The sequence below is a fragment of the Vicia villosa genome, linkage group LG7 (assembly GCF_029867415.1).
Source record: "Vicia villosa cultivar HV-30 ecotype Madison, WI linkage group LG7, Vvil1.0, whole genome shotgun sequence".
In the NCBI taxonomy this organism is placed as follows: Eukaryota; Viridiplantae; Streptophyta; class Magnoliopsida; order Fabales; family Fabaceae; genus Vicia; species Vicia villosa.
In genome coordinates, this window is record NC_081186.1 from 62307191 (window position 1) to 62334754 (window position 27564).

Consider the following 27564-nt stretch of genomic DNA (forward strand, 5'->3'; position numbering starts at 1 on the left):
AATGGAAATTGCAATGTATTAGAGTACCACATTATCTCACACAAAATTCATATCCTTGTTATCATCAAAACTAAGAATATTGATCAGAACAAATCTTGTTCTAACAATCTGAACACCAATCACTAAAATAAATGGAATTTCAATTCTCTGAGAGAGACTGAAGCGATAATTAGGCAAAATGGGTGTTACATTAAATACAATTAATGAAAACTTTTCTTGGGAAGCTAAGTCTATCTTTACTCCATATATGAGAGTCTCTTAAGAGATAATTTAGTTATGAGGTGTCACCTTGTATCTATGGTTGGGCCTAGGACATACACCAGGATATCAAGGATGCAACTTATTTGTTATCTCGAGAAATTTGAACACCAATCACTAAAATAAATGGAATTTCAATTCTCTGAGAGAGACTGATGCGATAATTAGGCAAAACGGGTGTTACATTAAATACAATTAATGAAGACTTTTCTTGGGAAGATAAGTCTATCTTTACTCCATATATGAGTGTCAGATGTAATTGATCTTTCCTTTTTCTTGAAAATGTTGAGATACTCAAATTGGGATTGGTTGCATATATCCTTGTCCTTATCCTTATAAAAACTAGTGTCTCTCTCCTTTCAACCTTTTTTCATCCAGTCTTCTTCCAAGATCATGTACTAGTGTGAAGCATATTCTCCAATTTTTCTGATTAAAATCAATGATACCATTTCCAACCCATTCACGGCTTCTTTTGTCCTTTTAATATTGTAGACATTGACCTATGGAGCTTTGTTAGTAACATCCCTGACTCTTTCGGTTCTTATTAGGGTTCAATGGAGAAAGGTGATAGACATGTTAAAGGCCTTTCGGAAGTAGATTGGTCTCTCAAGTACGAGATACGAAGAAGACATGATCCTATAACCCTGTCCCGAATTAGGGAGGGTTAACTTGGCCATTAGGGGTGGTTCAGTTATTCTACATTTCTTTTTTTTCATCTTCCTGTTATTTTTTATTTAGGGGTCTTAATCCTTTTTACACAGTTCGATGCTGAATTCTTATCAACTGTAAATGTTTCCCACCCTAAAATTACGCCCAACGTATGAAGTATTATTAGGGATTTTGAAGTTCTGTGTCGCTGGGTGGAAGTTATTCCCACTATGAGGATATTGTTTTCTTTCTTCAGTGTCATACCGAAACCTGCTAGCGACTGAATGACTCTATTCACCTTTCTAGAAAGAAAAATACTAAGGGCTTACTCTAACCCCTACCCTGATTGGAAGGATACATTTTTAGAGTCAAGAGGCGAGATAGCGCTTAGATGGTTACAACTAGAGCAACGAGCGCTCCCTACTTCCCATTATTCTATATGAATGATTCAAAAGTTTCCTCCAGATTCTCTTTTAATAATCTTACCCTCTTTGAGTGGGAGGTGGTTTGATAATTTCCAGGCTTCCAATATATGTGCTCTTGTACCTTTATTTCCTTAGATATAAAGGATAATGATGGCGGGATAAACGACTATCTATATGAGTTTTTTAGTGGATAATCTTTGAGATTGTTCATTGAATATATTTCCTAACCGATTTTCCCTTTTGTCTAGCTGAGAGGAAAGAATGCCTAGCGAGGAGGGATGTTAAAAGTAAACCATATGTTGCCCATTCCTATCGCTCATCCATCCAAGCTTCAAGGAAGGCGCCGAAACGCATCGAGGATCTCTCAATATTTGATGAACCTCCCTATTAGATTCTCAGACAATGGGTGGTTCTTCTCAGGTCATTGCGGAAAACAGTTAACGACCACTCTAGTTGGTAGGGATGGGGGAGAGACCCTGCTAGTTGGGGATTGTCCTCACCCTTTCTCATCCCTTTAGAGGGATGCTCTTTTGGATGCCATTAATTTCACTAAGAGCCACCTCCCCTACCCAAATAATTTTCCCTGAAGTTATTATAACCTTCACTTGTGGAGGATTCTCCTGATCGGACAGGTTCAACGGGAGAAACCTGCCAAAGTTATTGAGTACCTAAATCCTAGAATCGCTAAGGATCAGGAGGTCATCAAGCAACGCAAGATACGATAAAGGTCTTGGCGCAAGAGAGATTATATGAAGGACTTACTCAATACAATGGCGTTGGAGGTGTGAATTCACAATGCTGCTTCTTCCACCAGACGAAAAGGCTTTTTCAATGAGGTCCTTGATTCTATCAAGAAGATTGAGGAAAACTTCTCTACCCTCAAGGGTTACTAGGTAGAGACTTATGATCTATACTTCGAGCGGGCAAAGGAACATGTGGCTTTTCTCCATCCGAGCCTGGACTTAAGCTAGATGGATTTATTTAAGATAGTTCTTGAAGGTCAAATGGTGGATGATGAATACATTCTACTAGATGGACCCCAAGTGACACCCTTAACCTCGACAATCCTCTAGAGTACTAATGACTCTAGAATTGTGGATGTTCAATATACTCGCCAAGAAAGGAGGCAAGGATTCCTTTGCGGGAATCCATCATTTTATCGTCTTAAGGGATGATAAGGATGCCTCGAGGGGCAACAAGGATTCCTACGTGAGAATCCATCATGTGATCGCCTCGAGGTGTGGTAAGTATTATACCGTGAGGATCCATAATGTAATTTCTTTGAGGGGTGACAAGGATTCCTGTGTGAGGAACCAATATGTAATCTCCTAGATGGGCTACAAGGATTTCTACGTGAAGAACCAACATATAATCGCCTTGAGAGGGGCAAAGATTTCGACATGAGGATCCAACATTTAATTGTCTTGAGAGGCAACAAGGATTTCCACATGAAGATCCAGCATGTGATCTCCTTGAGATTACACGCACGCAAGAGATCAATACTACAAATGCTTAAATAAATTATGTGACGGGGTCATTAAAAACCATGTACCACCCTAAAAACATAGAAAAAGAGCACCCCCCATGGAAACATTATTTTTCATACAAGCACGAGTGAGACTAGAATTCGCCTATACATATAGAAAATAAATTAAACTAAATAAGATCCACTGCTACACTCATCTCTCCTTGACGGAGGCTCTTCTTCACCAGCTTTCACGTTCTCCTCCTTTGAAGCAGTGAGGCCTTATTCTCTACGAGCTTCTCTCAACTGCTTCGCCTCTTTGTTCATGTTCACCCCTTAGTGTTCTGACTTTCTTCAGCTTCAAGTTCTCCGCACATAATCTGTTGTGCCAGAAGCATACTATTTGACATCACGAGCCTTCTTCTCGACATTACTCTCCCTTCACTTGATGTAATATTCTGCCCATCTTACTACCTCATCCAACATTGTCGTTGGTCTTTGGAAGAGGAATTATTTTAAATATCTCGCCTTGAGGCCATTCTGAAATGCTCCTGTGAACATTTCTCTCTATTGTTTGTTGTTTGGTTGAAAGTAAGTCTGCAACTTCATTTTTCCTTGTATAAGGGGGTTCGGGAGTTTAACCTACTAAAAGCTTTTAAGCATTATTGGATACTCTCAAGATCAATCTTAAGGGAGATATTAAGTTTTCTTGACTAAACATGCATAAATCACTGGTGTCATTTCTCTTTCCCTTAACTCTTTATTTTTTGCTTATTTAATTTTAGCTACTAATTTCTAAAACGTTTTAAACTCTAAAAATGATTTAAAAAAAAGTTTTTCAAACTGTCGTTTTTCTAAAAACCACAATTCACCTCCCTCTTGTGTGTGAAGTCACATGTCCAACAAGTGACATCAAAGCCTAACTCTTCTTCAAGAACCAATCGTCTAAGGAGGAAGATGACTTCCAACACAATTTCTTACAAGAGATCTTTCCTAAACACACCTCCATCATCTTAATTGTGTTAGGTTTGAATTATGGAAAACTAAATTTACATTTTTTATTCAAAGCATTAATTTAGAATTGTGGAAAACACTAATCAACAGTTCGTTCATTCCTACTCAAAGTAAATGGAGAAGTAGTGGATAAACTTAATTTTCTTTGGACCATAAAGGAAAAGAGAAAATTCAAAATTGAATTAAAAACCTTTTTTTTAGTAATGTCCTTAGATGATAGTAAACTCTTTTATGTTTATAATTGTAACTCCACCAAGGAAATTTAGAATACTCTATAAATGATATATGATGTTTCTCTAAGTATCCAACAAGAAGAAATGAAAATACAAGGTGAAGAAAAATACTTTTTTCATAAATGTTTTTCTAAATTTAGCAAGGATATAAATTATATTGAAACATTCGGTACTAACCAATATCTAAGAAATAAGAATTGGAGTTCCAATCTAATCCTTAAATCAAAAAATGGGAGTGTTTATGAGTCCCAGAAAAATTCAAAGAAGTATTGTTGTGAATTCAATGCCAAGAACAAAGTATAAAACAAGGAAGAAGAGGAACACAAGAATTGGTTATAACTGCTATTCTTTTACTTTCTCTTAAAACAAGATTACAAGTTTACAAGAATAACAAATAACCTCTCTCACCCTAAATTAGGATTTGCAGCTTAGGAATGATGAGAGACTAGTATGCTATTTATAATGAGACCTAACATACTAACTAATGGGCTTTTTCAGCAAGGCCCATTACACAAGCCAACTTAATAAACAAGCTAACTTAACAAATTAGGGTTTAAACACTGAAACCTAATTTAACATGCTAACAACTCTAGCATCTTCGATATCTGCATGCTAGACCCATCTTCGACTACAGCATGCACACTTCGACACCAGCATGTGAACAATCCTTCGACTTCATGCTTAACTCTGTCGAACTGTCGAACCAAGAAGCTACCCTTCGACAATACTAGAGTTCGATCCAATATCTCACAAATCTCCACCTTGGACCTAACTCTACAACGTCAAGGAACAGACTAGCTTTCTTCATGCAGCTTTATCAACTGCATACAGTGGAAAAACTTGCAACTCGGCAATGTCTTGGTGATCATATCAGCAGCATTGTCTTCAGTCGAAACCTTCAGCACTTGGACTTCTCCACGCTCGATTACTCCTCTGACGAAATGCAGCCTCACATCAATGTGCTTAGTTCGCTCATGATAGGCTGAATTCTTCGACAGGTGTATTGCACTTTGACTATCACATTTAACAGTGATACCTCGATCTTGAAGTTTCAGCTCCTTCGCAAAACCTTCAAGCCACAATGCTTCTTTCACAGCTTCAGTTAGGGCAATATACTCCGCTTCAGTGGTTGATAGAGCAACAACCTTCTGAAGTGTTGCTTTCCAACTAATTGCAGTGCCAAACATAGTGAAAACATATCCAGAAATAGATTTTCTGGAATCCATACAACCTGCATAATCAGAGTCGACATATCCTTCTATTACTGCTTTACTATCTTCACCCAAGGCTCCACCATAAATTAGGACTCTATTCAGAGACCCATTTATGTACCTTAAAATCCACTTCAATGCTTGCCAGTGAGCCTTTCCAGGATTCGCCATGTACCTGCTTACAAGACTGACTGCGTAAGCTATGTCGGGTCTAGTACAGACCATAGCATACATCAAAGAGCCGACTATATTAGCATATGGGATGCTATTCATATAGGCTCTTTCGACATCAGTACTGGGACACTGATCAATACTCAGCTTGAATTGAGGGTTTGTTGGAGTCACAACTGGCTTCGAATTCGACATACCATACTTTTCAAGAATCTTCCGTAGATATGCCTCTTGAGATAAGCATATCTTCGACTTCTTTCTATTTCTCCGAATGTCAATTCCAAGAATCCTGGAAGCAGCTCCCAGATCCTTCATATCGAACTCCTTATTGAGTTCAGCCTTCACCCTCATCACATCTTCAACACTGTTGCTTGCTATGAGAATATCATCCACATAAAGCAACAAAATAACAAATGAATTACCAGGTCGAAATCTGAAGTAAACGCAGTGGTCGAACTGACTTCTAATGAAACTTATGCGTGCCATGAACTTGTCGAATCTCCTATTCCACTGTCGAGGAGATTGTTTCAGCCCATACAAAGATCTCTTTAACTTGCACACATAATCTTCCTTCCCCTTTTCGACATACCCTTCAGGTTGCCTCATCAGGATCGTTTCATCTAGATCACCATACAAGAACGCAGTCTTCACATCCATCTGTTCCAGTTCAAGATCAAACTGTGCCACCATGGCAAGCAACATTCGAATGGACCTATGCTTCACAACAGGAGAAAACACATCATTGAAGTCGACACCTTCTTTCTGAGTGAAACCCCTTGCAACTAACCTTGCCTTGTATCTTTTTGACGTCACTCCTTCAATTCCTTCCTTAACTTTGAAAATCCATTTACAGCTGACTAACCTTGCCCCATCAGGTTTCTTGATCAGTTCCCAAGTATGATTATCATGAAGAGATTTCATCTCATCATCCATGGCCTTCAGCCATTCAGTCTTATTTCGACTCCTCATAACTTCCTTATAGTCTCTAGGTTCTTCGTCTAGAACCTCACTTGCAGAGATTAAGGCATAAGCTATAAGATCTGCATATCCAAGTCTTTGAGGTGGCTTGATGACTCTTCTCGACCTATCTCTCGACAATAGGTAGTCATCGTCAGTTTCCTCAACTTCAGCATCTTCTGCTTCTTCTTCGACTTCATCTGGGATATGCAATTCAGCATCAACATGCTCCACCTCAACAGAAATCTCTACCTGTTCCAGCTCTTCGTCAGATGTTTCTGTACTTCGACCAACATCATCAGTTTTCTTAAAAGCCATTTCAGCTTCATTGAAAACTACATCTCGACTGGTGATACACCTCCTGTGACCTGGCTCTAGGCACCATAGCTTATAAGCTTTGACTCCTTCAGGGTATCCCATGAACATGCATTTCAGAGCTCTAGGTTCGACCTTGTCTTGCCTAATGTGAGCATAGGCTATGCAGCCAAATACTCTCAGTTTGTCGAGATCTGGTGGATGTCCCGACCAAACTTCTTCAGGTGTCTTCATATCTAACGCTGTCGAAGGACATCTGTTTATCAGATATGTTGCTGTCGAAACAGCCTCAGCCCAGAACACCTTCTTTAAACCGGCACTAGTCAACATGCATCTGACTCTCTCCAAAATAGTTCGATTAAACCTTTCAGCCAAACCATTTTGCTGTGGAGTACCTGCAGTAGTTCTATGCCTTGCAATACCAGAGGCAGCACAAAAACTGTCGAATGCCTCATTGCAAAATTCAAGGCCATTGTCGGTTCTCAACCTCTTGACTTTTCTGCCAGTCTGATTTTCAACCAGAGTCTTCCAACTTTTGAAATTCTCAAAAGTTTCATCCTTAGTCTTCTGGATGAATACCCATAATTTTCTGGAATAATCATCTACTATGGATAGAAAATACCTTGCTTCTGAATGTGATGGACACCTTGCAGGCCCCCAAAGATCAGCATGGATGTAATCAAGGGATCCATGTGTTCTTTGTTTGCCTTTGTTGAACTTCACTCTGCAAGATTTTCCAAGTACACAAGGTTCACAAAACTTCAGCTTTTCGATTTTGTCTCCACCAAGCAGATTTTGTTTCCCTAATTCGACCAGACCCCTTTCACTGACATGGCCCAATCTCATGTGCCAGATTTCTGTTTTCGACAAAGGTTTCGTGGATGCAATATTTGTCGAACCACTTACAACTTCAGCCTCAAGGGTATACAAGCCTTGTTTCTTCACGCCTCTCAAGACTTCCTTCGAACCCTTCATGACTCTTAGGATACTTTTCTCTCCTTGGAAAACATATCCTTTCTTGTCGAATTCACCAAGAGAAATCAGATTTCTCTTCAAATCAGGAACATACCTGACTTCAGTCAACAACCTTATTGACTCATCATGGAGCTTGAATCTCACAGATCCAACACCTGCAATCTTGCAAGCCTTGTTGTTTCCCAGCAATACTGATCCACCATCTTGATCACATAATTCCTCGAACAAGTCTTTGTTTGGAGTCATGTGCCAAGTGCAACCTGAATCCATAATCCACTCCTTCTTAGAGTCACTGCTTGAAACCACAAGAACATCAGATGATTCGAAATCATCTTGAACAATGGCAGCGTTGCCATTATCCTTACCTCCATGATATTTCAAGCGTTCAGGGCACACCTTTCTTGTGTGACCCTCCTTCTTACAATGGTAGCATCGAATGCAAGATGCTTCGCCACTGTAAGTCTTCGACTGGCTTTTGCCTTTCTTCTTGTCGAACTTACCATCCTTTCGTAAGAGTTTTCCTTTAACGGCCAAACCTTCGCCAATAGTCGAAGGTTTATGCTCCTTTCGTTCATTCAAGTCCTTAGAGTACAAGGCTGATTGAACTTCTTCAAACGTCAGGGACTCCCTTCCATACAAGAGAGTTTCTTTGAAGTGAGCATGTGATCGAGGCAAAGAACACAATAGTAACAGCGCTTGATCTTCATCATCGATCTTCACATCAATATTTTCAAGATCAAGAATCAGCTTGTTGAACATATCCAACTGCTCAGCCAATACTTTGTCTTCAATCATCTTGAATGAATACAAAGCTTGCTTCAGGTAGAGTCGATTTACCAGCGATTTGGTCATATACAAACTTTCAAGTTTCACCCATAACCCTGATGCCGTCGTCTCCTTTGATACCTGCCGGAGAACCTTATCACCAAGGCTCAACAGAATTGCGCTGTGTGCTTTCTCGATCATATTCGTCTTCTCCGCTGCCGTCAATTCTGCATTCATGGCTGCCTCTCCCTTCAACGCTTCCAAACAACCCTGCTGAACCAGTAGGGTTTTCATCTTCAAGCGCCACAGACCGAAATCATTCACTCCGGTGAACTTTTCAATCTCATACTTTGTTGAAGGCATCTTCTCCACGCTCACCGCACCAATTTGTTGTGAATTCAATGCCAAGAACAAAGTATAAAACAAGGAAGAAGAGGAACACAAGAATTGGTTATAACTGCTATTCTTTTACTTTCTCTTAAAACAAGATTACAAGTTTACAAGAATAACAAATAACCTCTCTCACCCTAAATTAGGATTTGCAGCTTAGCAATGATGAGAGACTAGTATGCTATTTATAATAAGACCTAACATACTAACTAATGGGCTTTTTCAGCAAGGCCCATTACACAAGCCAACTTAATAAACAGGCTAACTTAACAAATTAGGGTTTAAACACTGAAACCTAATTTAACATGCTAACAACTCTAGCATATTCGATATCTGCATGCTAGACCCATCTTCGACTACAGCATGCACACTTCGACACCAGCATGTGAACAATCCTTCGACTTCATGCTTAACTCTGTCGAACTGTCGAACCAAGAAGCTACCCTTCGACAATACTAGAGTTCGATCCAATATCTCACAAGTATGAAATCATATAAAAGTTGAGTGAATTAGTTCAATTGCTCAAAAATGAAAGTTTAAGCCAAAAGCTTGAAGAATCTTCAACAATCTCATCAAACTCCTATCAAATAACTCCCATAGATTCTTTGGAAAGAAGATACCCAATAGTTAAATAATATTTGGAGGATTTCACACAAATTAAAGGAACATCATCTTTGAGAGGATGCGAAGAAGCCTCGTTGAGTGAAATCTTTAAAAGAATAAGAGAAAATGAAACCTCTGCTAATAAAGAAGAGTCAACCTCAAGGAGAATAAAAAAGAATCATCTTCTAACAAAAAAGATGAAGTCTCTGTAAAAGTATTTTATGAGGAGGGAGATTATAAAGTAACAAAGTCATCTTATAAAGAGTTATTTAAAATAAGTGCTAAGTTAATTGAAAAAAGTGATAAAACTAAAAAACGATCTTAAGGAATATTTAGAGTTTTTTTTAAGAAAACAATAAAACACTTAAGTTTGAAATAGCTAATATTTGAAAATAATTTTTTTTTATTAACATCAAATTGATTATAATAGTGACCGAAGCATACTTCAATTTTTTTATTATTTGTCACAAGAATAAAAATTATGCAAAATTATAAATTATTTTATAATATTAATAAATTTTTAATTTATTTTTATTATAATTTAAATATTTTCTACTTTTTCGTTTTTTAATAATCCTTTACATATTATTAATAAATAAAAATTTTATAAAATAATTTATAATTGATTTTTTAATAAAAAACTAATTATAGTATTTTTTTTAATATATAGTATATTTTTTTGGTACAGTTTTTGGTATAATTTATTAATTTTGTATTTTTTTAATATTTGTAAAAATGGTAAAGTGACCTACTACAAGACAAAAGAGTAATATGGTAATCCAAAAAAAAAAAGCAAACATTAATTTTTCGTGAAGACCCATTTTGGTCCCTCACAAAAACTACAGAATCCAAATTGGTCCTCCACAAAAAAAGACCCGATTTAATCTCTTACAAAATATAACCGGGTCATATTAGTCTTTCTGTAAATATTTTTTTCAAACCGGTTTTTTCTTCTACTTTTAAACTGTGACTGGACCGCCAAGTCGTATTTTATTTTTCATTTTTCATTTTTTAAATACTAAATTGATTTTTATTTTTAATTTCGATTTTATTTTAAAAAAATTCAGATTTTAAAATACAAAAAAAGATAAGATTTGTTCTGAAATGGAATCAAACTCAAGACATTTAGGTCACATCCTATGCCTTTACCACTATGCCAACGTACACTAGTGACAAATATTTCGGATGATTTATAGTAATATTAAACAATTCTAAATTTAAAATAAAAAATATAAAATTTGTACACATGAGGTCTCAAACTCAAGTCCCTTCAAATTTAATGATAGTCACTTCACTGTAAATATGAAGGGACTTTTCATATTTACAATGAAGTGACTACTATTTAATTTGAAGGGACTTGGGTTTGAGACCCCGTAGGTATCAAAATTTATGTTTTTTGTTTTAAATTCATAATTGTTTAATATTACTATAAATCATGTCAATTATTTGTCATCAAAGTATGTTGATATAGTGGTAAAGACATAGGATATAACCTAATTGTCTTGAGTTCAATTTCTTCTTAGAACAAATCTTATCTTTTTGTATATTTTAAAATCTGAATTGTTTAAAAATAAAATCGAAATTAAAAATTAAAAACAATTCAGTATTTAAAAAATGAAAAATAAAAAATAAAATATGACTTGGCGGTCCAGTCACGGTTTAAAAGTAGAAGAAAAAAATGGTTTAAAAAAATATTTACAGAAAGACTAATATGACCCAGTTATATTTTGTAAGGGATTAAATCGAATCTTTTTTTGTGGAGGACTAATTTAAATTCTGAAATATTTGTGAGGGACCAAAATGGATCTTCACTTTTTTTCTTAGATACCAAAACCCTCTTTTTGACTAGAAATCAAATATTATCATTTAAGACACATAAAAAACTAAAATCTCCCTTTGACAAAATGCAAATCAGTGTCCTATTTAATCCAAGTGAGTTTGTGTTAATTTTCCAAAACACATAAAATCACAAATCAGTGTCTCTTGAAAATACAACACTGTACTTTTGATGACTTTTTGCCAAAGTTTTTTGACTCTGTGTGTGTATCTCAGTACTGTGTGAGATGAGAGTGTAGTGTGTGGCAGTAAAAAAGCCGATATTTTCTGCATCTGAGGTATTCCTCTTCCTCTCTTTCTCTCTCTAGACTATATGCTCTACTCTACCATCTAGCTTACTTTTGATAAGTAAAATGATAAAAAAATATTCTTTTTTTCTTGTTGCATTGATTTGAAATTAAGGGTTGTTGGTGTTGGTGTTGGTGGTTGAATTTGTGTCTTTGGTTCTTTTTCTCACTTGTTCTTTCTTTTTTCCTCCACCTGTGCCGGATTATTCGGTTTTTGTTTCCTTAATTCAGGTTCTTCAAGACACTCATCATCACTGCATAAAGATTTGGACTGGTAAATTACTAAAGTTTTAATCTTTTTTTCTGGTTTTTTTTGTTGGTGATTTTTTTTCTGTTTCTTGAGGTTTGGTAAGTGATAAGGAGTGTGAAAAATTGGAAATTTCGATCTGGGTAATTTTTCTTTTTTCTAGATTTGTTATACTGTAATTGGAAGATTGTTTTTTTCTTGAGTTCTGCCATTTCTGTGGTTTTAGCCTTTTTTGGATTGTGTGTGGAAGTTGAACATGTAAAGCTGCAAAAATGAATTATTATCTTATAATTGTTCAAGAATTTAACTTTTGAATAAGGGCTTAGTTTGTTCATGAATTCATTGAATGTGTGAAGATTTTTCTGTGATGTATTGTTTGAAATGTTCACTGTTATGTGTGTGAAATTTTGATTTTTCTGTTATGCCAATGTTGCAGAATCTTGTTGTTTTACAGGAAAATGGAAGTAGCTACTGCTGATTTTCGTCGTTGGGACGAGTTGATTCCGGATACTTTAGGGGTGATATTCACCAAGCTTCCGCTGCGGGAACGATTGACTGTGATTCCGAGGGTCTGTAAGTCGTGGGCTAGTGCTGTTAATGGACCTTACTGCTGGCAAGAGATAGACATTTATGACTGGTGTACTCGCAGCGAGCCTCGCCACATTGAGAGGATGGTTGAGATGCTTGTCACTAGAAGCTCTGGATCGATCCGGAAACTTTGCGCTTCTGGTCTCCAGACTGAGAGGATTTTCACTTTCATTGCTGAAAAGTAAGGATATATGCTTGTTTTACTTTGTTTGGTTTCATTGGAGATACAATTGAGAGTTTCAGAATTGATGAGTTTTGCTTGATTGAAAATGTAGATTTTTGTTTGATTGAAAAACTTGCCGATATAGATCAATTTACTTCGAACTCACTTGCAATTAAATCGATCAGTAGTTACGAATGTGCCTTCGATTTTGTGTTTTCTTCTGTTTTCGAGCTTTAATGTGTGTATGATACTAATGTATAAATGCTGGTATTGTTTCTTTAAACATTGACGTAGTGCTATCTTCCATTGATTACATTATGATGTTTCCGGTATCAGAATCGAACTTCTGTTTAACTAAATTTAGTATTGATTAACTGGATTTTTCGACAAAATTTTCCGTATTTTACCTATGTTTTTGTTTCTTTTGCAAGTGCTGGATCTCTGAGAAATTTGCGCCTGCCGAGATGCGATGTGAATGATTTTGCAGTGGAACAGATGACCAGAAAGCTTTCAATGATTTCCATCTTAGATTTGAGCTACTGCATCAGAATCGGCAGCAACGCTATAGAGACAATCGGCAAGAACTGCAAACGCTTAGAAGTTTTCTGTCGGAATATGCATCCCTTAGACACTTCAGGAAAGCCCTTAGAAGACGCCGAAGCATTCGCAGTTGCCTCGACTATGCCAAAGCTGAAAAGTCTCGAAATGACTTACAATCTGATCACCAATGAAGGTGTTTACCAAATCTTCTCACTCTGTCCTAACCTCGAGCATTTGGATTTGCGGGGCTGTTGGGGTGTCAAACTCGATAACATGTACGTGAAGCAGAGTTTTCCGAAGCTCAACGTTTTAGGGCCTCAAGTTTCAGGCTATTACGAGAGGGAGGAATGCTCGGATATCTCTGATTCTTCTGACTCGGAATATGATGATAGTGATATGGACGAGTATGATTTCTATGACGATGAGAGCGATGACGGAATGTGGTATCATGATGGAAGGATCGAGGAGCTCGAGTTTAGGGTTTATGAAGGAGGGATTGAAGATGCTGCAATGTATTGGCCTCCATCCCCATGAGGCATGAGATGTGTTGTTGGTGTTTCCTTGTGAATTGTATGGTTTTATGTTTTCTGTAATTTGTGCTTCTTTGCTTTGCATAAAATGTATCAAAGAAAATGAAGCACTTGGGCTTCTTTGTAAGAACTTAAGATGTTTTTACATCTTAGGATATGTTAGTTTCTTAAGTTCTCTTATTGGTTAAATAAAGTTTTCTTAACAAAATAAATAAATATTTTGTTCAATTTTTTTATAGTCTAGTTAATAGCATAATGGTCAGAAGTGAAATGTCGCAGATTCGAATACGTGTCCTTGCAATCAAATGTTTTTGTACAATTATCATCTAGTCCTTGCATTCGGATGTATTTGTTCAGTTATCTTTTTAGCTTGCCCAGTTATCATCCGAGTTGTTTTTATGAAATCGGTTTGTTTTTTAAATATGTATGAATATGTGAATTAAATCAATTATTTTGAGATATTGAGTTTAAAGTGTGTTAAGCACTCTTGGCAGGTCAAGAACATTATATTCATGTGAGATTGTTGAACAGAGTAAGGACAGCTCAATTACATTTAATTACTTGTATCAAAAGTTTTATTTTAATTTTTTACAAATGTCACTTAGGAGAAGAAGAGAGTGTTAATTTTGTTTTGTCAGCTTCTTGAGCATTTAATAAACACCAGCTATATCCATCCAACTTAGTACCTGTAATAAATTGATCAAGTGAGTTTCCTTAATAACTTTGCATTATGTAATATATAGAGTAACTATGATGTCTATAGATGTACTTTTGTTTGTTTAGTACACCATTGAGAATTGAGATAATGAACTCAATTAGGAAAAAGTACCATTGTGATGATGCCAATATTGAACTACTTATTGTTGGTCCTGAATCCTGATGCTTAATGAAGATGTACTTTTTTAAAAAGCACCATTGTAGATGTTGTGACATTGTATCATTATTTTCTCAATACTTTGTTAACAAGACAAATGAATGATTTTTGTGTTGCAAGTTTTAATGTTTTTATTTTTATTTAGACTGAACTCTTTATTTATAGAATTGTTGAACGCATATGCAATTCAAGTGTTTGTTATTTCCACGATAATTCATGTTTTTTTTTATTTAAATTTTGGTATTTGTGTTCTACACAGACTAATTTTAAAAAATCAATCTTATTGTTTATTAGTAGGGGTTCCGTTTAAAGTCGGGTCAAAACTCTATATAGACTTATTCAACACAAAAAATTGTTAGTACTTAGGATGATTTCAATTCAAGATCTTAAGAGAAACGTACTCTCAATATCCAGTCTTCCACGATAATTCATGTATTTGTTATTCACACTATAAGGGTCACTGAGATTCTTAATAGCTAAACATTGTTTTATTATTATAATTGATTCTAGAATAGATTCTAAGATAGGTGGTAACAAATATCTGATTTGTGTTAGAATAATAATACAAGTGTGAGTAAGTGGGGAAATAGTCCCACATTTGATAGGAATGTGGTGACTTGAACATATATAAGTGGAAGAACTCACTCACCTATCACCTTAAGGTTTTAGGTGGATTGGTGGTGTGTCTCTCACAAAGGTGTCTAGTCCTCAACTTTGTATCAATGCTCCCTAGTGAAACCCCCCCCCCCCCCCCCCCCCCAATAAATGGTATGATGAGCCTCTAGTTCGAGATAGAGACCGACTCACTTGTGTCGAAAAGCCCAGGAGGTGGTGTTCTGTTGCAAGGTATGAATGACAGTACAAGTGTGAGGGGGAGCATTATGGACTCACACTTGAGGGGGAGTGTTAGAATAATAATGCAAGTGTTAGTAAGTGGAAAAATAGTCTCACTTTGAATAGGAATGTGGTGACTTGAACATATATAAGTGGGAGAACCCACTCACCTATCTGTTATTCTGGTGAATGGTTGTCCTATTGAGGAAATCAATATTCAAACGGGGCTTAAGCAATGGAATCCTTTTGCCCCCTTTTCTATTCCTCCTGGTGGTGTAGGGCCTCAGTAGTACTATCAAGAAGGCCATTTCTTTAGGTCTTTTCTCTAGGTCTAAAGTGGGTCCGATAGGGTTAGCAGTTTGTCACTTCTAACATAAATATGACACAATTCTATTGGTTAAAGAGTATGAAAGGTATGGATCCTTGATGGAAAAATACCTTCAAGGTGAAGGCAAGGGAATCTCAGAAAGGTCTTTCCCTGGGGGATGAATGTCTCTCTCCTTGGCTCCAGCAGTGAAGAGATGTCATAATGGTTTGCCTCATGTATCAGTAAGCATGTTAGGAACATGTTGAATACCCGTTTTGTGGTTAGGTTAGAATAAACTTTGTGTGACTTTTGAGAGGTTACTCCTTATTTTCGAGCAGAAGACCCAATAGGTTCATAAGATGGGGCACTAGGTGGGAGGGATTTAGACTTAAGAGTTTAGTATGATACAGAGCTTGCTTGTTTGGGTGGAAGACCTTCTGAGTGGCTAGATTAGTTTTTTTGAAGTAGTGGTTGAGTAGTATAAAGAGGATGTTTGGGTGTGGACTCTAGATCCTAAGGATAGGTTCTCGGTAGGATTATATGTCCTCCTCAATGGTGGGAGAATATAGTAGTTTTGGTCGAATTATCTAGGCGCTTGCTGACTATTGGAAAAATTGGACGCCTTTAAAAGTTGTTGTTTTTTCTTGGCTGATTTTGCAGGTTAGGCTGACTACTAGGCTCAATCTCACAGGCGTGGTATTACTTAAGAAGGAAATTGAGTGGGGTGTATTGTGTGTCTAGGGCAGGCCGAGTCGGTGGATAATTTATTTGTTATGTGTCATGTTGCATCTTTTGTATGGTATAAGGTTCTTCAATGGGTGAATAGGCTTTTGCCTTTAGTATGTCGTTGGTCCTAGAGTTGTTTGAGGTGTTTCAAGGGTTAGGTAGTGGTAAGAGGGTGGATATATATCTATAGTCTAGCATGCAATGTTATAGACTATCTAGAATATACGTAAGAAAATTATTATTATATTGCAGGGAAAGCTTGTTAATCAATCAATAGGTGAAAATTGTTCTCTCTCTCTCTCTCTGAAGTGGGTATATTCTCGTTCGTTTAGGAGTAACCTCTTTCTTTAGGGCTTAGAGATGGGTCTGCTCTTGAGCGTGGACTTTATGTGATTTTTCCTCCTGATTGCCTTTAGTGTTTTTTTAAATACTTATGATACTCTTAGCTCATGCTATTTTTTCCTATTTATCTTATATACTTTTTTCTCTTTTTATATATATATATATATATATATATATATATATATATATATATATATATATATATATATATATATATATATATATATAATTTTGCTATTTTACTCTTTTTATTGTAGTAAAAGTATTTATGTTACCTATTAAATGGCTGTTAAAGAGGATATATGACTCGAGATGAAATAAAGTTATCAGATGTTTGAAATCAGGATAAGGTTTGTTACTCTATGCTGATGTTTTTATGTTTTAGATAAATGCAAGTGTAACTTGTTTGAGAGCATGTTCCTTACTTTCCAAAAAATAATCAGGATAAGGTTGGCGAAGTTATGATGACATTATACACTTATGCACAAGTCACACTTTAGTTTTTCTCAACAAAATCAAAGTTACATGTTGGAACATTGACAAATCAAACAATATAGGTAAATGTTTATATGATTCTTGTTAATTTTTTGTTACTTTTATATTATAATCTTTTTATATGAGCACTAAATATACAACATTGCTTTTAATAGGTTACTTAAACATAATAAAATATTTATAATAGATGTTTAAGAATCTATTATAAATTTTGATGGAATTAACCCTAATTTTTAAAGATAATTAGAATCAATCTTAATGAGTAAGAATCAATTTCTCTGATTTATCACGTCTCTTGTTCTTCACTCTTTACTCGAGTAATCAACCACACCTTAGTTGCAAGATGATTTCGCTACACCGAGATTTGAGAAGAAAAGAGAAAACTTTGAATGAGGAAAAGAAAACGAGAAATTAGGGTTATGAGAGAGGAAGAAAGGAAGAAGAAGTTGTTAAATCTGTAGAGTAACTATCTACAGTTTTATTATCTAGGCGTTTGCTAACTATTGGAAAAATTGGACGCCTTTAAAAGTTGTTGCCTTTTCTTGGCTGATTTTGCAGGGTAAATTTCTCAGTTTTATAATGTTATGGAATTTGAGGGCAAATTTCGAACAATTTTAAGACAATTTTTTTTATTTTTGTATGTTATACTAGTTATGTATGAACAATGTTTTAGGTGGGTCTGAATATGCATCTCCATACACACCACATTTTAATTGTAAAAAAATAGAGAATTTTACGGATGTGTATTTTCGGACACAACTTTTTTTTTTAAAAAAGATAGGATGTGTATTTTCGGATATTTAGTACTGATGATAAATAAGACGTGTATTTGTCGTATTTTACATTCATTAAGAAATATGCAAATGAATGTAAAATACAATACACATGAACAAATATTTATCAAATAAACCATTTATCATTATAAACTTAATTAAACCGTATTTGAAATTAACCACAAGCTCTTAAATCTAGTAGGTATGTTATCAGCGTGTTTGTGCTTAATTTAAAATACAGCTTAATTAGGTTTATGATGATAAATGGTTTATTTAATAAATATTTATTCATGTATATTGTATTTTACATTTATTTGTATATCTCTCAATGAGCATATATGGTATGGGTCTGAATTTTCATAAAATGCTGTATTTTTTTTTTTTTTTAATGGTTCTACTCTCTATCCTCTTTAATTAATTTTCAATTTTTAGTATTTTTTTCATTAGGTGTTGAATCCTCCAATCTTTCATTTTTAATTGAAAAACTAGTAACTAACCCGTGCGTTTGCACGGGTTCTGATATGGGATGCGCATTCATTCATTTCAGATGTATAATTGGTATTTTGAAAAAATAATAATTGAATGTATAGAAAAATGTCTGGTACCCGTAAAAAAATAATAATTGAATGTATAGAAAAATGTCTGGTACCTGTGAAAAAATAATAATTGAATGTATAGAAAAAAATTCGGTACCTGTAAAAAAATAATATTGAATGTTTAGAAAAATGTCTGGTTCCCGTAAAAAAATAATAATTGAATGTTTAAAAAAATGTCTGGTACCCGTGAAAAAATAATATTTGAACGTATAGAAAAATGTCTGGTACCCGTGAAAAAATAATAATTGAATGTATAGAAAAATGTCTGATACCTGTGGAAAAAATAATAATTGAACCGGGTTTATCAGATACATATAGTATTAAGTAAAAAAATCAAAAAAAAATTATATTAAAAGTAAAATATAGAAGTTTTAATATTTGAACAAAAATATTAAATTGATAAAAAAATTCAAAAATAGTTTAAAATAGTTTTAAAAATGGTATAATATTAATAAAAAAATAATGCTTAAAAAAATAGTTTTTATCATGAAAATTCAAACAAATTAAAAATATCAAAATATTATTGAAGAAAGAAAAAAAAATGAACTGGAAGATAAGTGTATAAGTTTTTAAAAACTATTATTGTTAAAAAAAACTATTAAACTCATAATATGTAAAAAAAAAATCGATTGTAAAGTATATGGATTATTCATTTATATATTATACCCGTGCGTTCGCGGGGATTTTGATATGGTTATCTATGCGTTCACACGGTACTGGTGTGTTACCCGTGCGTTCGTACGGATACTGATCGGGTACGCACAATTTTTTAACATATATAAATTGTCGTTTATAAAAATATTTGTATCATCAATATATATTTTTATAATTATAAAAATATTTGTATTATTAGTAGACTTTTTTTCAATTTATAAAAATACTTATTTCAACAAAACACTTTTCCCGTTTATACAAATATTCATATTTTAATTATTATGTGAATATTTAAAAATATTTAATATATAAATAATTATAATATTAAAATAGACCATCAATAATTTTTTTTAATAATCTTTTCTTAATATATAGCTCACTTTCCATGTATTATCCTAACTAATGTTCATAAAGAAATTATAACATTGTATAAAAAGACATAAAAAAAAAAGTACAAATGTGGTTGACAAATAAAAAATCATATACATATTTTGAGAATAAGTAAACTATTAAGTTGCATACATATTTATAGTAGTTAACATATATGCACTATTATATTGCATTGAAATAAAAATTTATATTTTTAATCTTAAATTTTGGTTGAGTACAAATTCCTTAAAAGGTTCTAGATTAAAGGTTATCCTATTGTTCTATAAACATATCAAAAACTCAGTGTAAATCCATTGTACTTGTGCAGCTAGTTTCTTTTAGTCTTGACTTCAATTTTCTTGAATTTTTGGAAGTGATACAATATACCTTTAGCATTTATACTAATTTTAAACAGTGTTCGTTATTCTTATATATCACTTATCAAATTAAGGCAATATATTGTACGACACGTTAAATTAAGGCAGTATATAAATAAAATTAAGGTACATTTATTTATATTTTTGTATATAGCTCTCAATCTACCTTATACAGTAGCAAGTACAAATCATATATAATAACATTCATCAGAAATTCATCAATATATATTATATATAAGTTCAATTAGTGACCATATTTTATTTAGTAATTAGTCCAGATGAAATAAAATACCTTTTTAAATTAGTCCATATTATATAATACCTTTATAAATACAGGCAGAAGTAGAAAATAAGTCTGTATTTAAGATTTAAATGACAACATGCAGAACCATGACTTTGATTGATCTCAAATGATCACTGCATTGGTCTGCCGACAAAACGGGCCGCATTCACTATCATACTTGTTTCCAAATCATTCACCTGCACCAGACCAATCAAAATATTGATAAAAACATAACTCCGAAAAGATCAGATGCAACAATGCATAAACCGATACGATGCATCTCCAAATTCAATTGGTTTTGTAATGCCAATTGCATAGAACCAAAGGCTACTGCTCCTCATAACTGCAGCACATGACAGGTACCCCGGACGAATTATTGTCGGCTTCATGATTTCCTCCAACCGCACCTACCAAACAAAATTGAGCAAATACCACAGCACCCAAATTAGACAAAAAAAGAATATGTTAGCACATCAACCGAACCACACCGTGTACCATAGCTAGAAATCAAAAAGACAATACTAAACATTAGTAGAAAAAACCAAATATCTTAAAGTGCAATTCAAGAGCGTATATGCTCGACGCTAATCGGATGTAGATATCTGTCTATTCGGTGGAGATGAGCCGACATAAAAATGTGACGCTTAGTTCCTACTAAATCCTCCTCCTCCTCGCATATGTGCACCTAGTTCCTGCAAATTAAACATTAGCATTCACTGTATCTTCAAATAACCTCATAACATTCAGCTTCTGCTTCGCAATTTCAAAGGCATTTAGCAATAGCTCATAACATACTAAGTATAGTATTTAGAAAATCTCTCACATTCGTTCATATCACCATTCAGAAATTTTTTATCCAACTCACTATAGAAAGTTAATGAGTAAACAATAGCCCGAATTACCCAAACAAACAAAAATCACTACAGCTAATAACTCAATGACAGAAAGAACCAACACCATGATAGAATTTAAACAAATCTGATGCTAACTTTCAAAATGACCGCCAAAATTCTAACAGTAAGATTGTGGAACCACTTAGACTCAACACAAAACCTGTCCCTCCCGGATAACCGCAAGGCTTGGAAATAAAATTAAACTAACCTCTCCGCATTGCAGACGGACGCGATAGCACTTCCATTACCGCATACTGCCCATATCAGGCTTGTATACACCTCAGTACAACAATCATATCCGACCAAATGCGCCACACACTGTCCCGACAAAAAACAATCAAACATTCCCTGTATTAGATCATTGTGGCAATTTACATGACCTATTAACCAATTATTTAAACTTGAAAAGTTAGATCAAATGCAAATGTGAGACTAAAAGATATAATACAGAGTAGAGCCAATGAAATCCACCTAAACCAAATTTTGATTATGACTTTTATAAATAGCCAAAGTAAGTTCTCATGTCAGTTTAAAGTAATACTACGTTTATGAACAAAGCAGGTTAATGAACTATTCACGCTGATGCATTATTCTACTGAATAGAAAAAAAATTGCAATACACCAAATGCTAACTACTGCTTTTATATATATATTGAATGAAACTATTAAAGTACAATCTATAGCTAGAAAAATATTTAGTACCTTCAGTAAAATGAATCAATAACTCTAACTCCATATAGTTTTAAATTCAGTTACTATGGAAGTACAATGACTATTACATAGCAAACCATACAAATCCACATAAGATTGAAAAGTACTCCTTAGTCCATAATTGTGTACCAATTACTATACTAACATCAAGACAGTAATAAAGTACCATTGAAGCCCTGCTACTTACTCTCAAACCAGACATCACCTAAGTCCTTGACCTTCGTACCGGTGAACGGCTGTAGTTAAATAACAGAATAAATTAGTTCAAGAAAGGAACATAACTGTAGGAAATGCATAAATTTGACTTCAAATACAATACCTGTGATACCACCTCCTCCTCTTCTGGGACTGCTACAGCTTTAATCAACCCTCTCACTATCATCCCTCAGAGTATACTCCACAGAAACCACCCTGTCCAGTATCTTACTGCAACAACAATGAGACCAAAAACCCATTATTATTTGTACATGTTAGAAATTCAGAAACTTTGAGAACTAATACGCAGAACCTGTAAAGCAATACCGACAGTTACGACAACCTGCACAATGGAAATACGCAGAGACCAGAGAAGAAGTAGATGAAGTAAAAACAAACAGCAAAAGGAGTGATTCAAGCTTAGTACCGCCTCATATTGAAACACGTTATCAATACTTTTAGTAGTCATGAATGAAAGTAGTGTCTCAAATACCACAGTTGCAACACCAAAACCGAAACCTTGATGCCAAGCGACATTAAACTGAGCCAAGAAACTATGCCATTAGATGAAAAGTAAACAATAAAAAAATTATTTATAACCTGCAAAAGTAAATTCCAGTCAACCTTTGATTGAATGAACTATGTAGATACCGTATTGATGACTTCAGCAGAGTAAATTCCAGTCGTCAAATCAATTTCAGACTCAATAACTTGTTCTCTCTCAGCTTTTTTGCTTTCATCAAGAGAGCCTCTCCTGGACACTTTTTCTTTTCACACAATGCTAATATTTGGAAGAGCTTTAGTCTGCACCATGGAACCATAATACTATTTATGTTAATTATAAATGATTAGTAAACATCATAAAACCTCAATCATTACTTACTCCTCTAAATTCCAAAGATTCTAACTCCTCACTCGATGGATAAGCACCGCTGAATTTCAATGGCTCCATTTGCAACCTCTTCCCTCAATACTCCAACATTTTAATCTATAATATTGTAAGATGGAAAGAATTATCACTAAGATAATCTGCATAGTTAGTGCCTAAATTTGGAATCTCAAAAACCCGTGCGAACCTATGCAAACATCGAGAAAGTTTTGACCAATCTTGTAACCAATGAAGCTTTATCAGTATATTTAATTTCTCCTGTTAACCGTTACCCATTGCAGAAGCTTTATGAAAGCATATGATATCACCATTGTCTAACTGCATTCATTCACACCTAAAAATCAAAGGGAAAAAGGTTTAAAAAAATATATTTCAGCTAGTTTTTAGTCAAGAGATATTGCTTCAGCGGTGTGGTAAATTTTATTTACTAAATAGTTTAGGTGAAATAAATTATTTCACTTATAACAGGGACTGTCGTACCAAATAACGTGTTCTTTTAGGAGCTTTCATCGAACAATTACAAACCTGAAACCAAAAAACTTACTTTATAAACAACCTCCCCATGTTTCCTCGATGCGTACGCGTGCTTGATGCTCATTTTAACTACCGTGAAACCAAAGAACAACAGCAAAATCGACGTATAACAAAAAGATAGTGGAAAAATAATAACATCAGTGAACAGAAGAGTAATACTAACATACCAAAATTACTGCATTTGTTAAAACTTGTGAAACAAAGAAATAAGTTGCCATATGCCCGTTCACCGACTCCTTTTCTCCTTTGCTGAGACATTTTATCAAACACCATGCGTGCAATAAAGAAAGTGTAAAATAAACTAACACATTAGCCCTTAAAGAATTCAATCAAATATAGCTTAAAATTAAAACTTACAAAGTTACTCCAAACTAACTATTACCTGTTATTTGAGTTATCAATCAAAAGGGCATGCCACTCCAAATTTTAAATCTACACCTATAAACAACATCAGAAGAAAAAAAAAAGATAAAGTTGGAATCGAATCTGTTTCAGAATAATAATCGTCGTCCGCTGCAAACCAACACCGGCATAGTGTAAAACCTACTCTTTTAAACAACCAATTTCTTCCTTGGACAACCTCTCCGTAATAACCTACAATAACCCAAGATTCAAAACCCATAAAGATTACATTTTTCCAATGAATATAACAAAACAAAGAAAATCCATGATTCAAAATCCAAAAAATATTGAATTTTTCCAACAAAAATACAAAAAGAAAGAAAACCCTAAAATTGAAATCTCAATAACTATTAAACATACCATTGAATCAGCAGATGTGGATTATTTAGACCCCAAACGGTGGATGCCGGTCACAAATGCGACGAAAGCAAACTGACATATGTAGGAAGACTTCGAGCCATTCTTTTGCCTTCGGCTAGAGTTTCGTTAGCAATATTGTTAATAACAAATGGAGATTTGTTTTTGAAATCATAAAGTCATGTCGTAGAAGACAGAAGAAAAAAAGGAAGAACGAAGAAGATTAGAAGACAGAAGAGGAAGACAGAAGAGGAAGAATGAAGGGAGAAGAAGAGGAAGGATGAAGGGAGAAGGATGTGCTAGAGAGAGAAATAAAAAAGAAATTAAAATATTTGGAAATGCTTGTATTTGGCTTTGTTCAGAAAAAACGTGATAGCATGAAGTATTTTGGGAGCATAGCAAAGGCAAGTAAGCTGTCCACGTGGAGCAACATGGAAGCAAAGGGGCAGTTAGGTCTTTTCCAGAGCATCTAACTTTCTTATATTGTAGATTATAATAAAAAATTGAATTCGTCCGACTCACCCGTCCACGTCCACATACTCACACATGTATCTGACAATCCAACATTTATATGTGGTATTCCACATCTTAATGGTTAATAATAAAATTTTAACTTTTTAAAAATGTTTACATTTTAAATCGGTTTCTTTAAACTAAATATATTCTTGGTTCATGGATTTTACTGAATCAAATTATAATAATGATACAGTGGTTTATGATAATCACTTTAATAATAAATAATTTATCGGTAAATTAAAATTTAATTTAGTTTAAAATTTTTAAAATAATTCTATATTTATAAACTGGTTTATAATCAATTCGCATTTATAAACTAAGTATATATTTTAAACTCCATATAACCAATTAATTTCAATTTTTTTAGAATAAAATAAAATAATTTTAATTTTTAGAATTTTTTATTTATTATTTTTAGGAAAAAAATATTATTTTTCAATAAAAATAATTTTTTAGAATTTAAGAATTTTTTTTTTTACTTTCAGTTTTATATTTTCAGAAAAAAATTATTTTTGGAAAATATATTTATTTTTGTTCAGAAAAATTCAAAATATTTTTAAATAATTATTTTTAATTTAAGTTTAATTTACTAAATTGTTTATAAAATATATTTTAGTTTATAAATCATTTAAAATAGCTGGAGTTTTTTTAGTTCAATATAATCAAGTTTGAATATATGATTCAATTAATCATATGTCTGTGCATCTGTAATTCAAATATCATATATAAAACTATAAATTTTGAAAGAGAAAAAAATGATTTTATATCGGATTTTTCAAAAATCATCTTTTATGTCGGACTTTTCAAAAATCCATTATGAAACCATAATTTTTAAAAGATATTTGGTTTTATACCGATTTTTTAAAGAATCAGTATAAAATATAAGGTGCACTGTAATCTTTTTTATAAACTCAATAGATTATTTTTAACAATTATTGGAAAAAATAGAAAATTAATACTATAAGATTCTTTGCTAAATCTGTTTTTTTTTAAATTATATGTAATGCAGGATGCATCGTATTTTTTCTTGAATTTGATAAAATATTTTTTTGGAATTATTTAAAAAACACAAAGTTAACACTAATAGACATTTTGATAAATTTGATTTGTATTGTAAAGTATTTTATTTTTTAAAAAAAATATACCAATTTTTTTAAAAATCTAATATAAAATCATAAATTTTAAAAAAGTCTAATATAAAATCATAAATTTTAGAAAAATATAATATAAAATATACCAATTTTTTTTATATTATATTTTTAAAAAATCATTATAAAATGTAAAAATTAAAAAAACTATTTTTTATTTATAAAACAAAATAATCATTTTGAATGAAAATATATATATATATATATATATATATATATATATATATATATATATATATATATATATATATATATATATATATATATATATATATATATATATATATATATATATATATATATATATATATATATATATATATATATAGTTAAGGTGAGGTGTAATTATCATCAACTTAACTCATAATATATGAGTTGATTTGAGATAATATAAAATCGAGTTGGCTTAGTAATATATGTTGAGGCTAGCCAAAATAGTCTACTTTACAATTTTAATTTTTATACTATATTTTATGACAGAGAATTTTCACAATATATTTAAAATTATAATAAAATGTTAAATTAATATTATATTTAATATTGATTTTAATTTATTTTGGTTTAGATAGGATCCATTTATTACATATTATAAAAAAAGAATTGTATTATTTATTAAAGGATTTTTTTTAAAGTATAAATAATAATATATTCTACAAGATGTTGAATATTAATTTTTAATAATATAGGTGATACTTATCAAGAAAGTTCTAGAAAGAAAAAATTCAGAAAATAAAATTCTTGTTTGAGAAAATAATTTCACAAACTTCTGGCTATGAGTAGACAATAAATATTTTGTATGATATTTTGGTCGATGTAAAACTCAATTTCTCTAATGTCATGAAAAACTCAATTTCTCTAATTTTTATTTTCCTTTAGAAACACACAAGAATTTACTGGATTGAAGAAATTTTTGGTTCTTCAATACTAATTATTCGCATCATATTATATCTGATATGACCCAACCGGTTTTACCAACGACACATTTAAGTGTAATTTGTAAACTTCTAGTTTACAATGACATGTGCTTCAACTGTACTAATATAAGTGTAGCACAAGCCTGAGGGAAAAGTCGGTAGCTGTTCCATTATATATTTTATGTCCAAATTCATTTGTGTAATACAAAGATATCTCATACCTCCGATATAATTCATGTGAATTATCTACAAAGAAAATATTTGACAAGACATAAAGAGAACACACAAAAAGAAAATATAAAGGATTAAAATTCATTCAAACCTCGACTCTATCAAAATATGAGCTTACTTTTGTGTGTCTTTAAGATGGACTAAAAAATGTTATCTATACATTATATAAACCAAGTCACTAACTAATTTTCTCCTCTAGTATTCAATGTTTCAATTCTCTTGTTAAAATATAAATATTTAGAAATAATATGAATAAAGAAATTGTATCAGCAAGATTTTGTTTAATATGAGTTATTACAATTGAGGACACAAATTAAGCACTGATCCTCCATTCCTCCTAATATTATCTCGTGATTTAACATTTTAATCATACACATGCATATGAACATAGTATCATATAATTATCAAAATCATATCACTAAAATTATACCATCATATAATTAATTTATTTTACTATCCTTTAGGGATGCTTGATAAGCTCTTCAGTAACTATATAAATAATTTGTTTTGTTTCCCAAAAATG

General features: G+C 33.0%; 1 protein-coding gene and 1 long non-coding RNA gene across 7 annotated transcripts; one reads left to right on the forward strand and one right to left on the reverse strand.

Annotated features, from left to right (window-relative positions):
• The first annotated feature begins 11347 nt into the window (after positions 1-11347).
• On the forward strand, positions 11348-13893 carry LOC131617293 (F-box protein FBW2-like). 4 transcript variants are annotated; one of them, XM_058888611.1, is made up of 4 exons: positions 11349-11544; positions 11785-11827; positions 12237-12569; positions 12983-13891. In XM_058888611.1, exons 3-4 carry the CDS (start codon positions 12259-12261, stop codon positions 13623-13625), a joined length of 954 nt encoding a protein of 317 aa, XP_058744594.1. In that variant the 5' UTR covers positions 11349-11544; positions 11785-11827; positions 12237-12258; the 3' UTR covers positions 13626-13891. The 4 variants fall into 4 exon arrangements, with proteins under 4 accessions (XP_058744596.1, XP_058744595.1, XP_058744594.1 ...); XM_058888610.1 differs by having other exon boundaries at positions 12255-12569; XM_058888613.1 differs by lacking the exon at positions 11785-11827 and having other exon boundaries at positions 11348-11544; positions 12255-12569; positions 12983-13893.
• Positions 13894-20278: 6385 nt separating this feature from the next.
• On the reverse strand, positions 20279-24529 carry LOC131617294 (uncharacterized). 3 transcript variants are annotated; one of them, XR_009288526.1, is made up of 9 exons: positions 24236-24529; positions 24021-24067; positions 23856-23911; positions 23127-23722; positions 22934-23038; positions 22175-22854; positions 22043-22091; positions 21353-21462; positions 20279-20943 (listed from the first exon to the last, which is right to left on the reverse strand). It is a non-coding gene; the product is annotated as an uncharacterized LOC131617294 (long non-coding RNA). The 3 variants fall into 3 exon arrangements; XR_009288525.1 differs by lacking the exons at positions 20279-20943; positions 21353-21462 and having other exon boundaries at positions 21870-22091; XR_009288527.1 differs by lacking the exons at positions 20279-20943; positions 21353-21462; positions 24021-24067 and having other exon boundaries at positions 21870-22091; positions 23127-23911.
• Positions 24530-27564: the final 3035 nt, after the last annotated feature.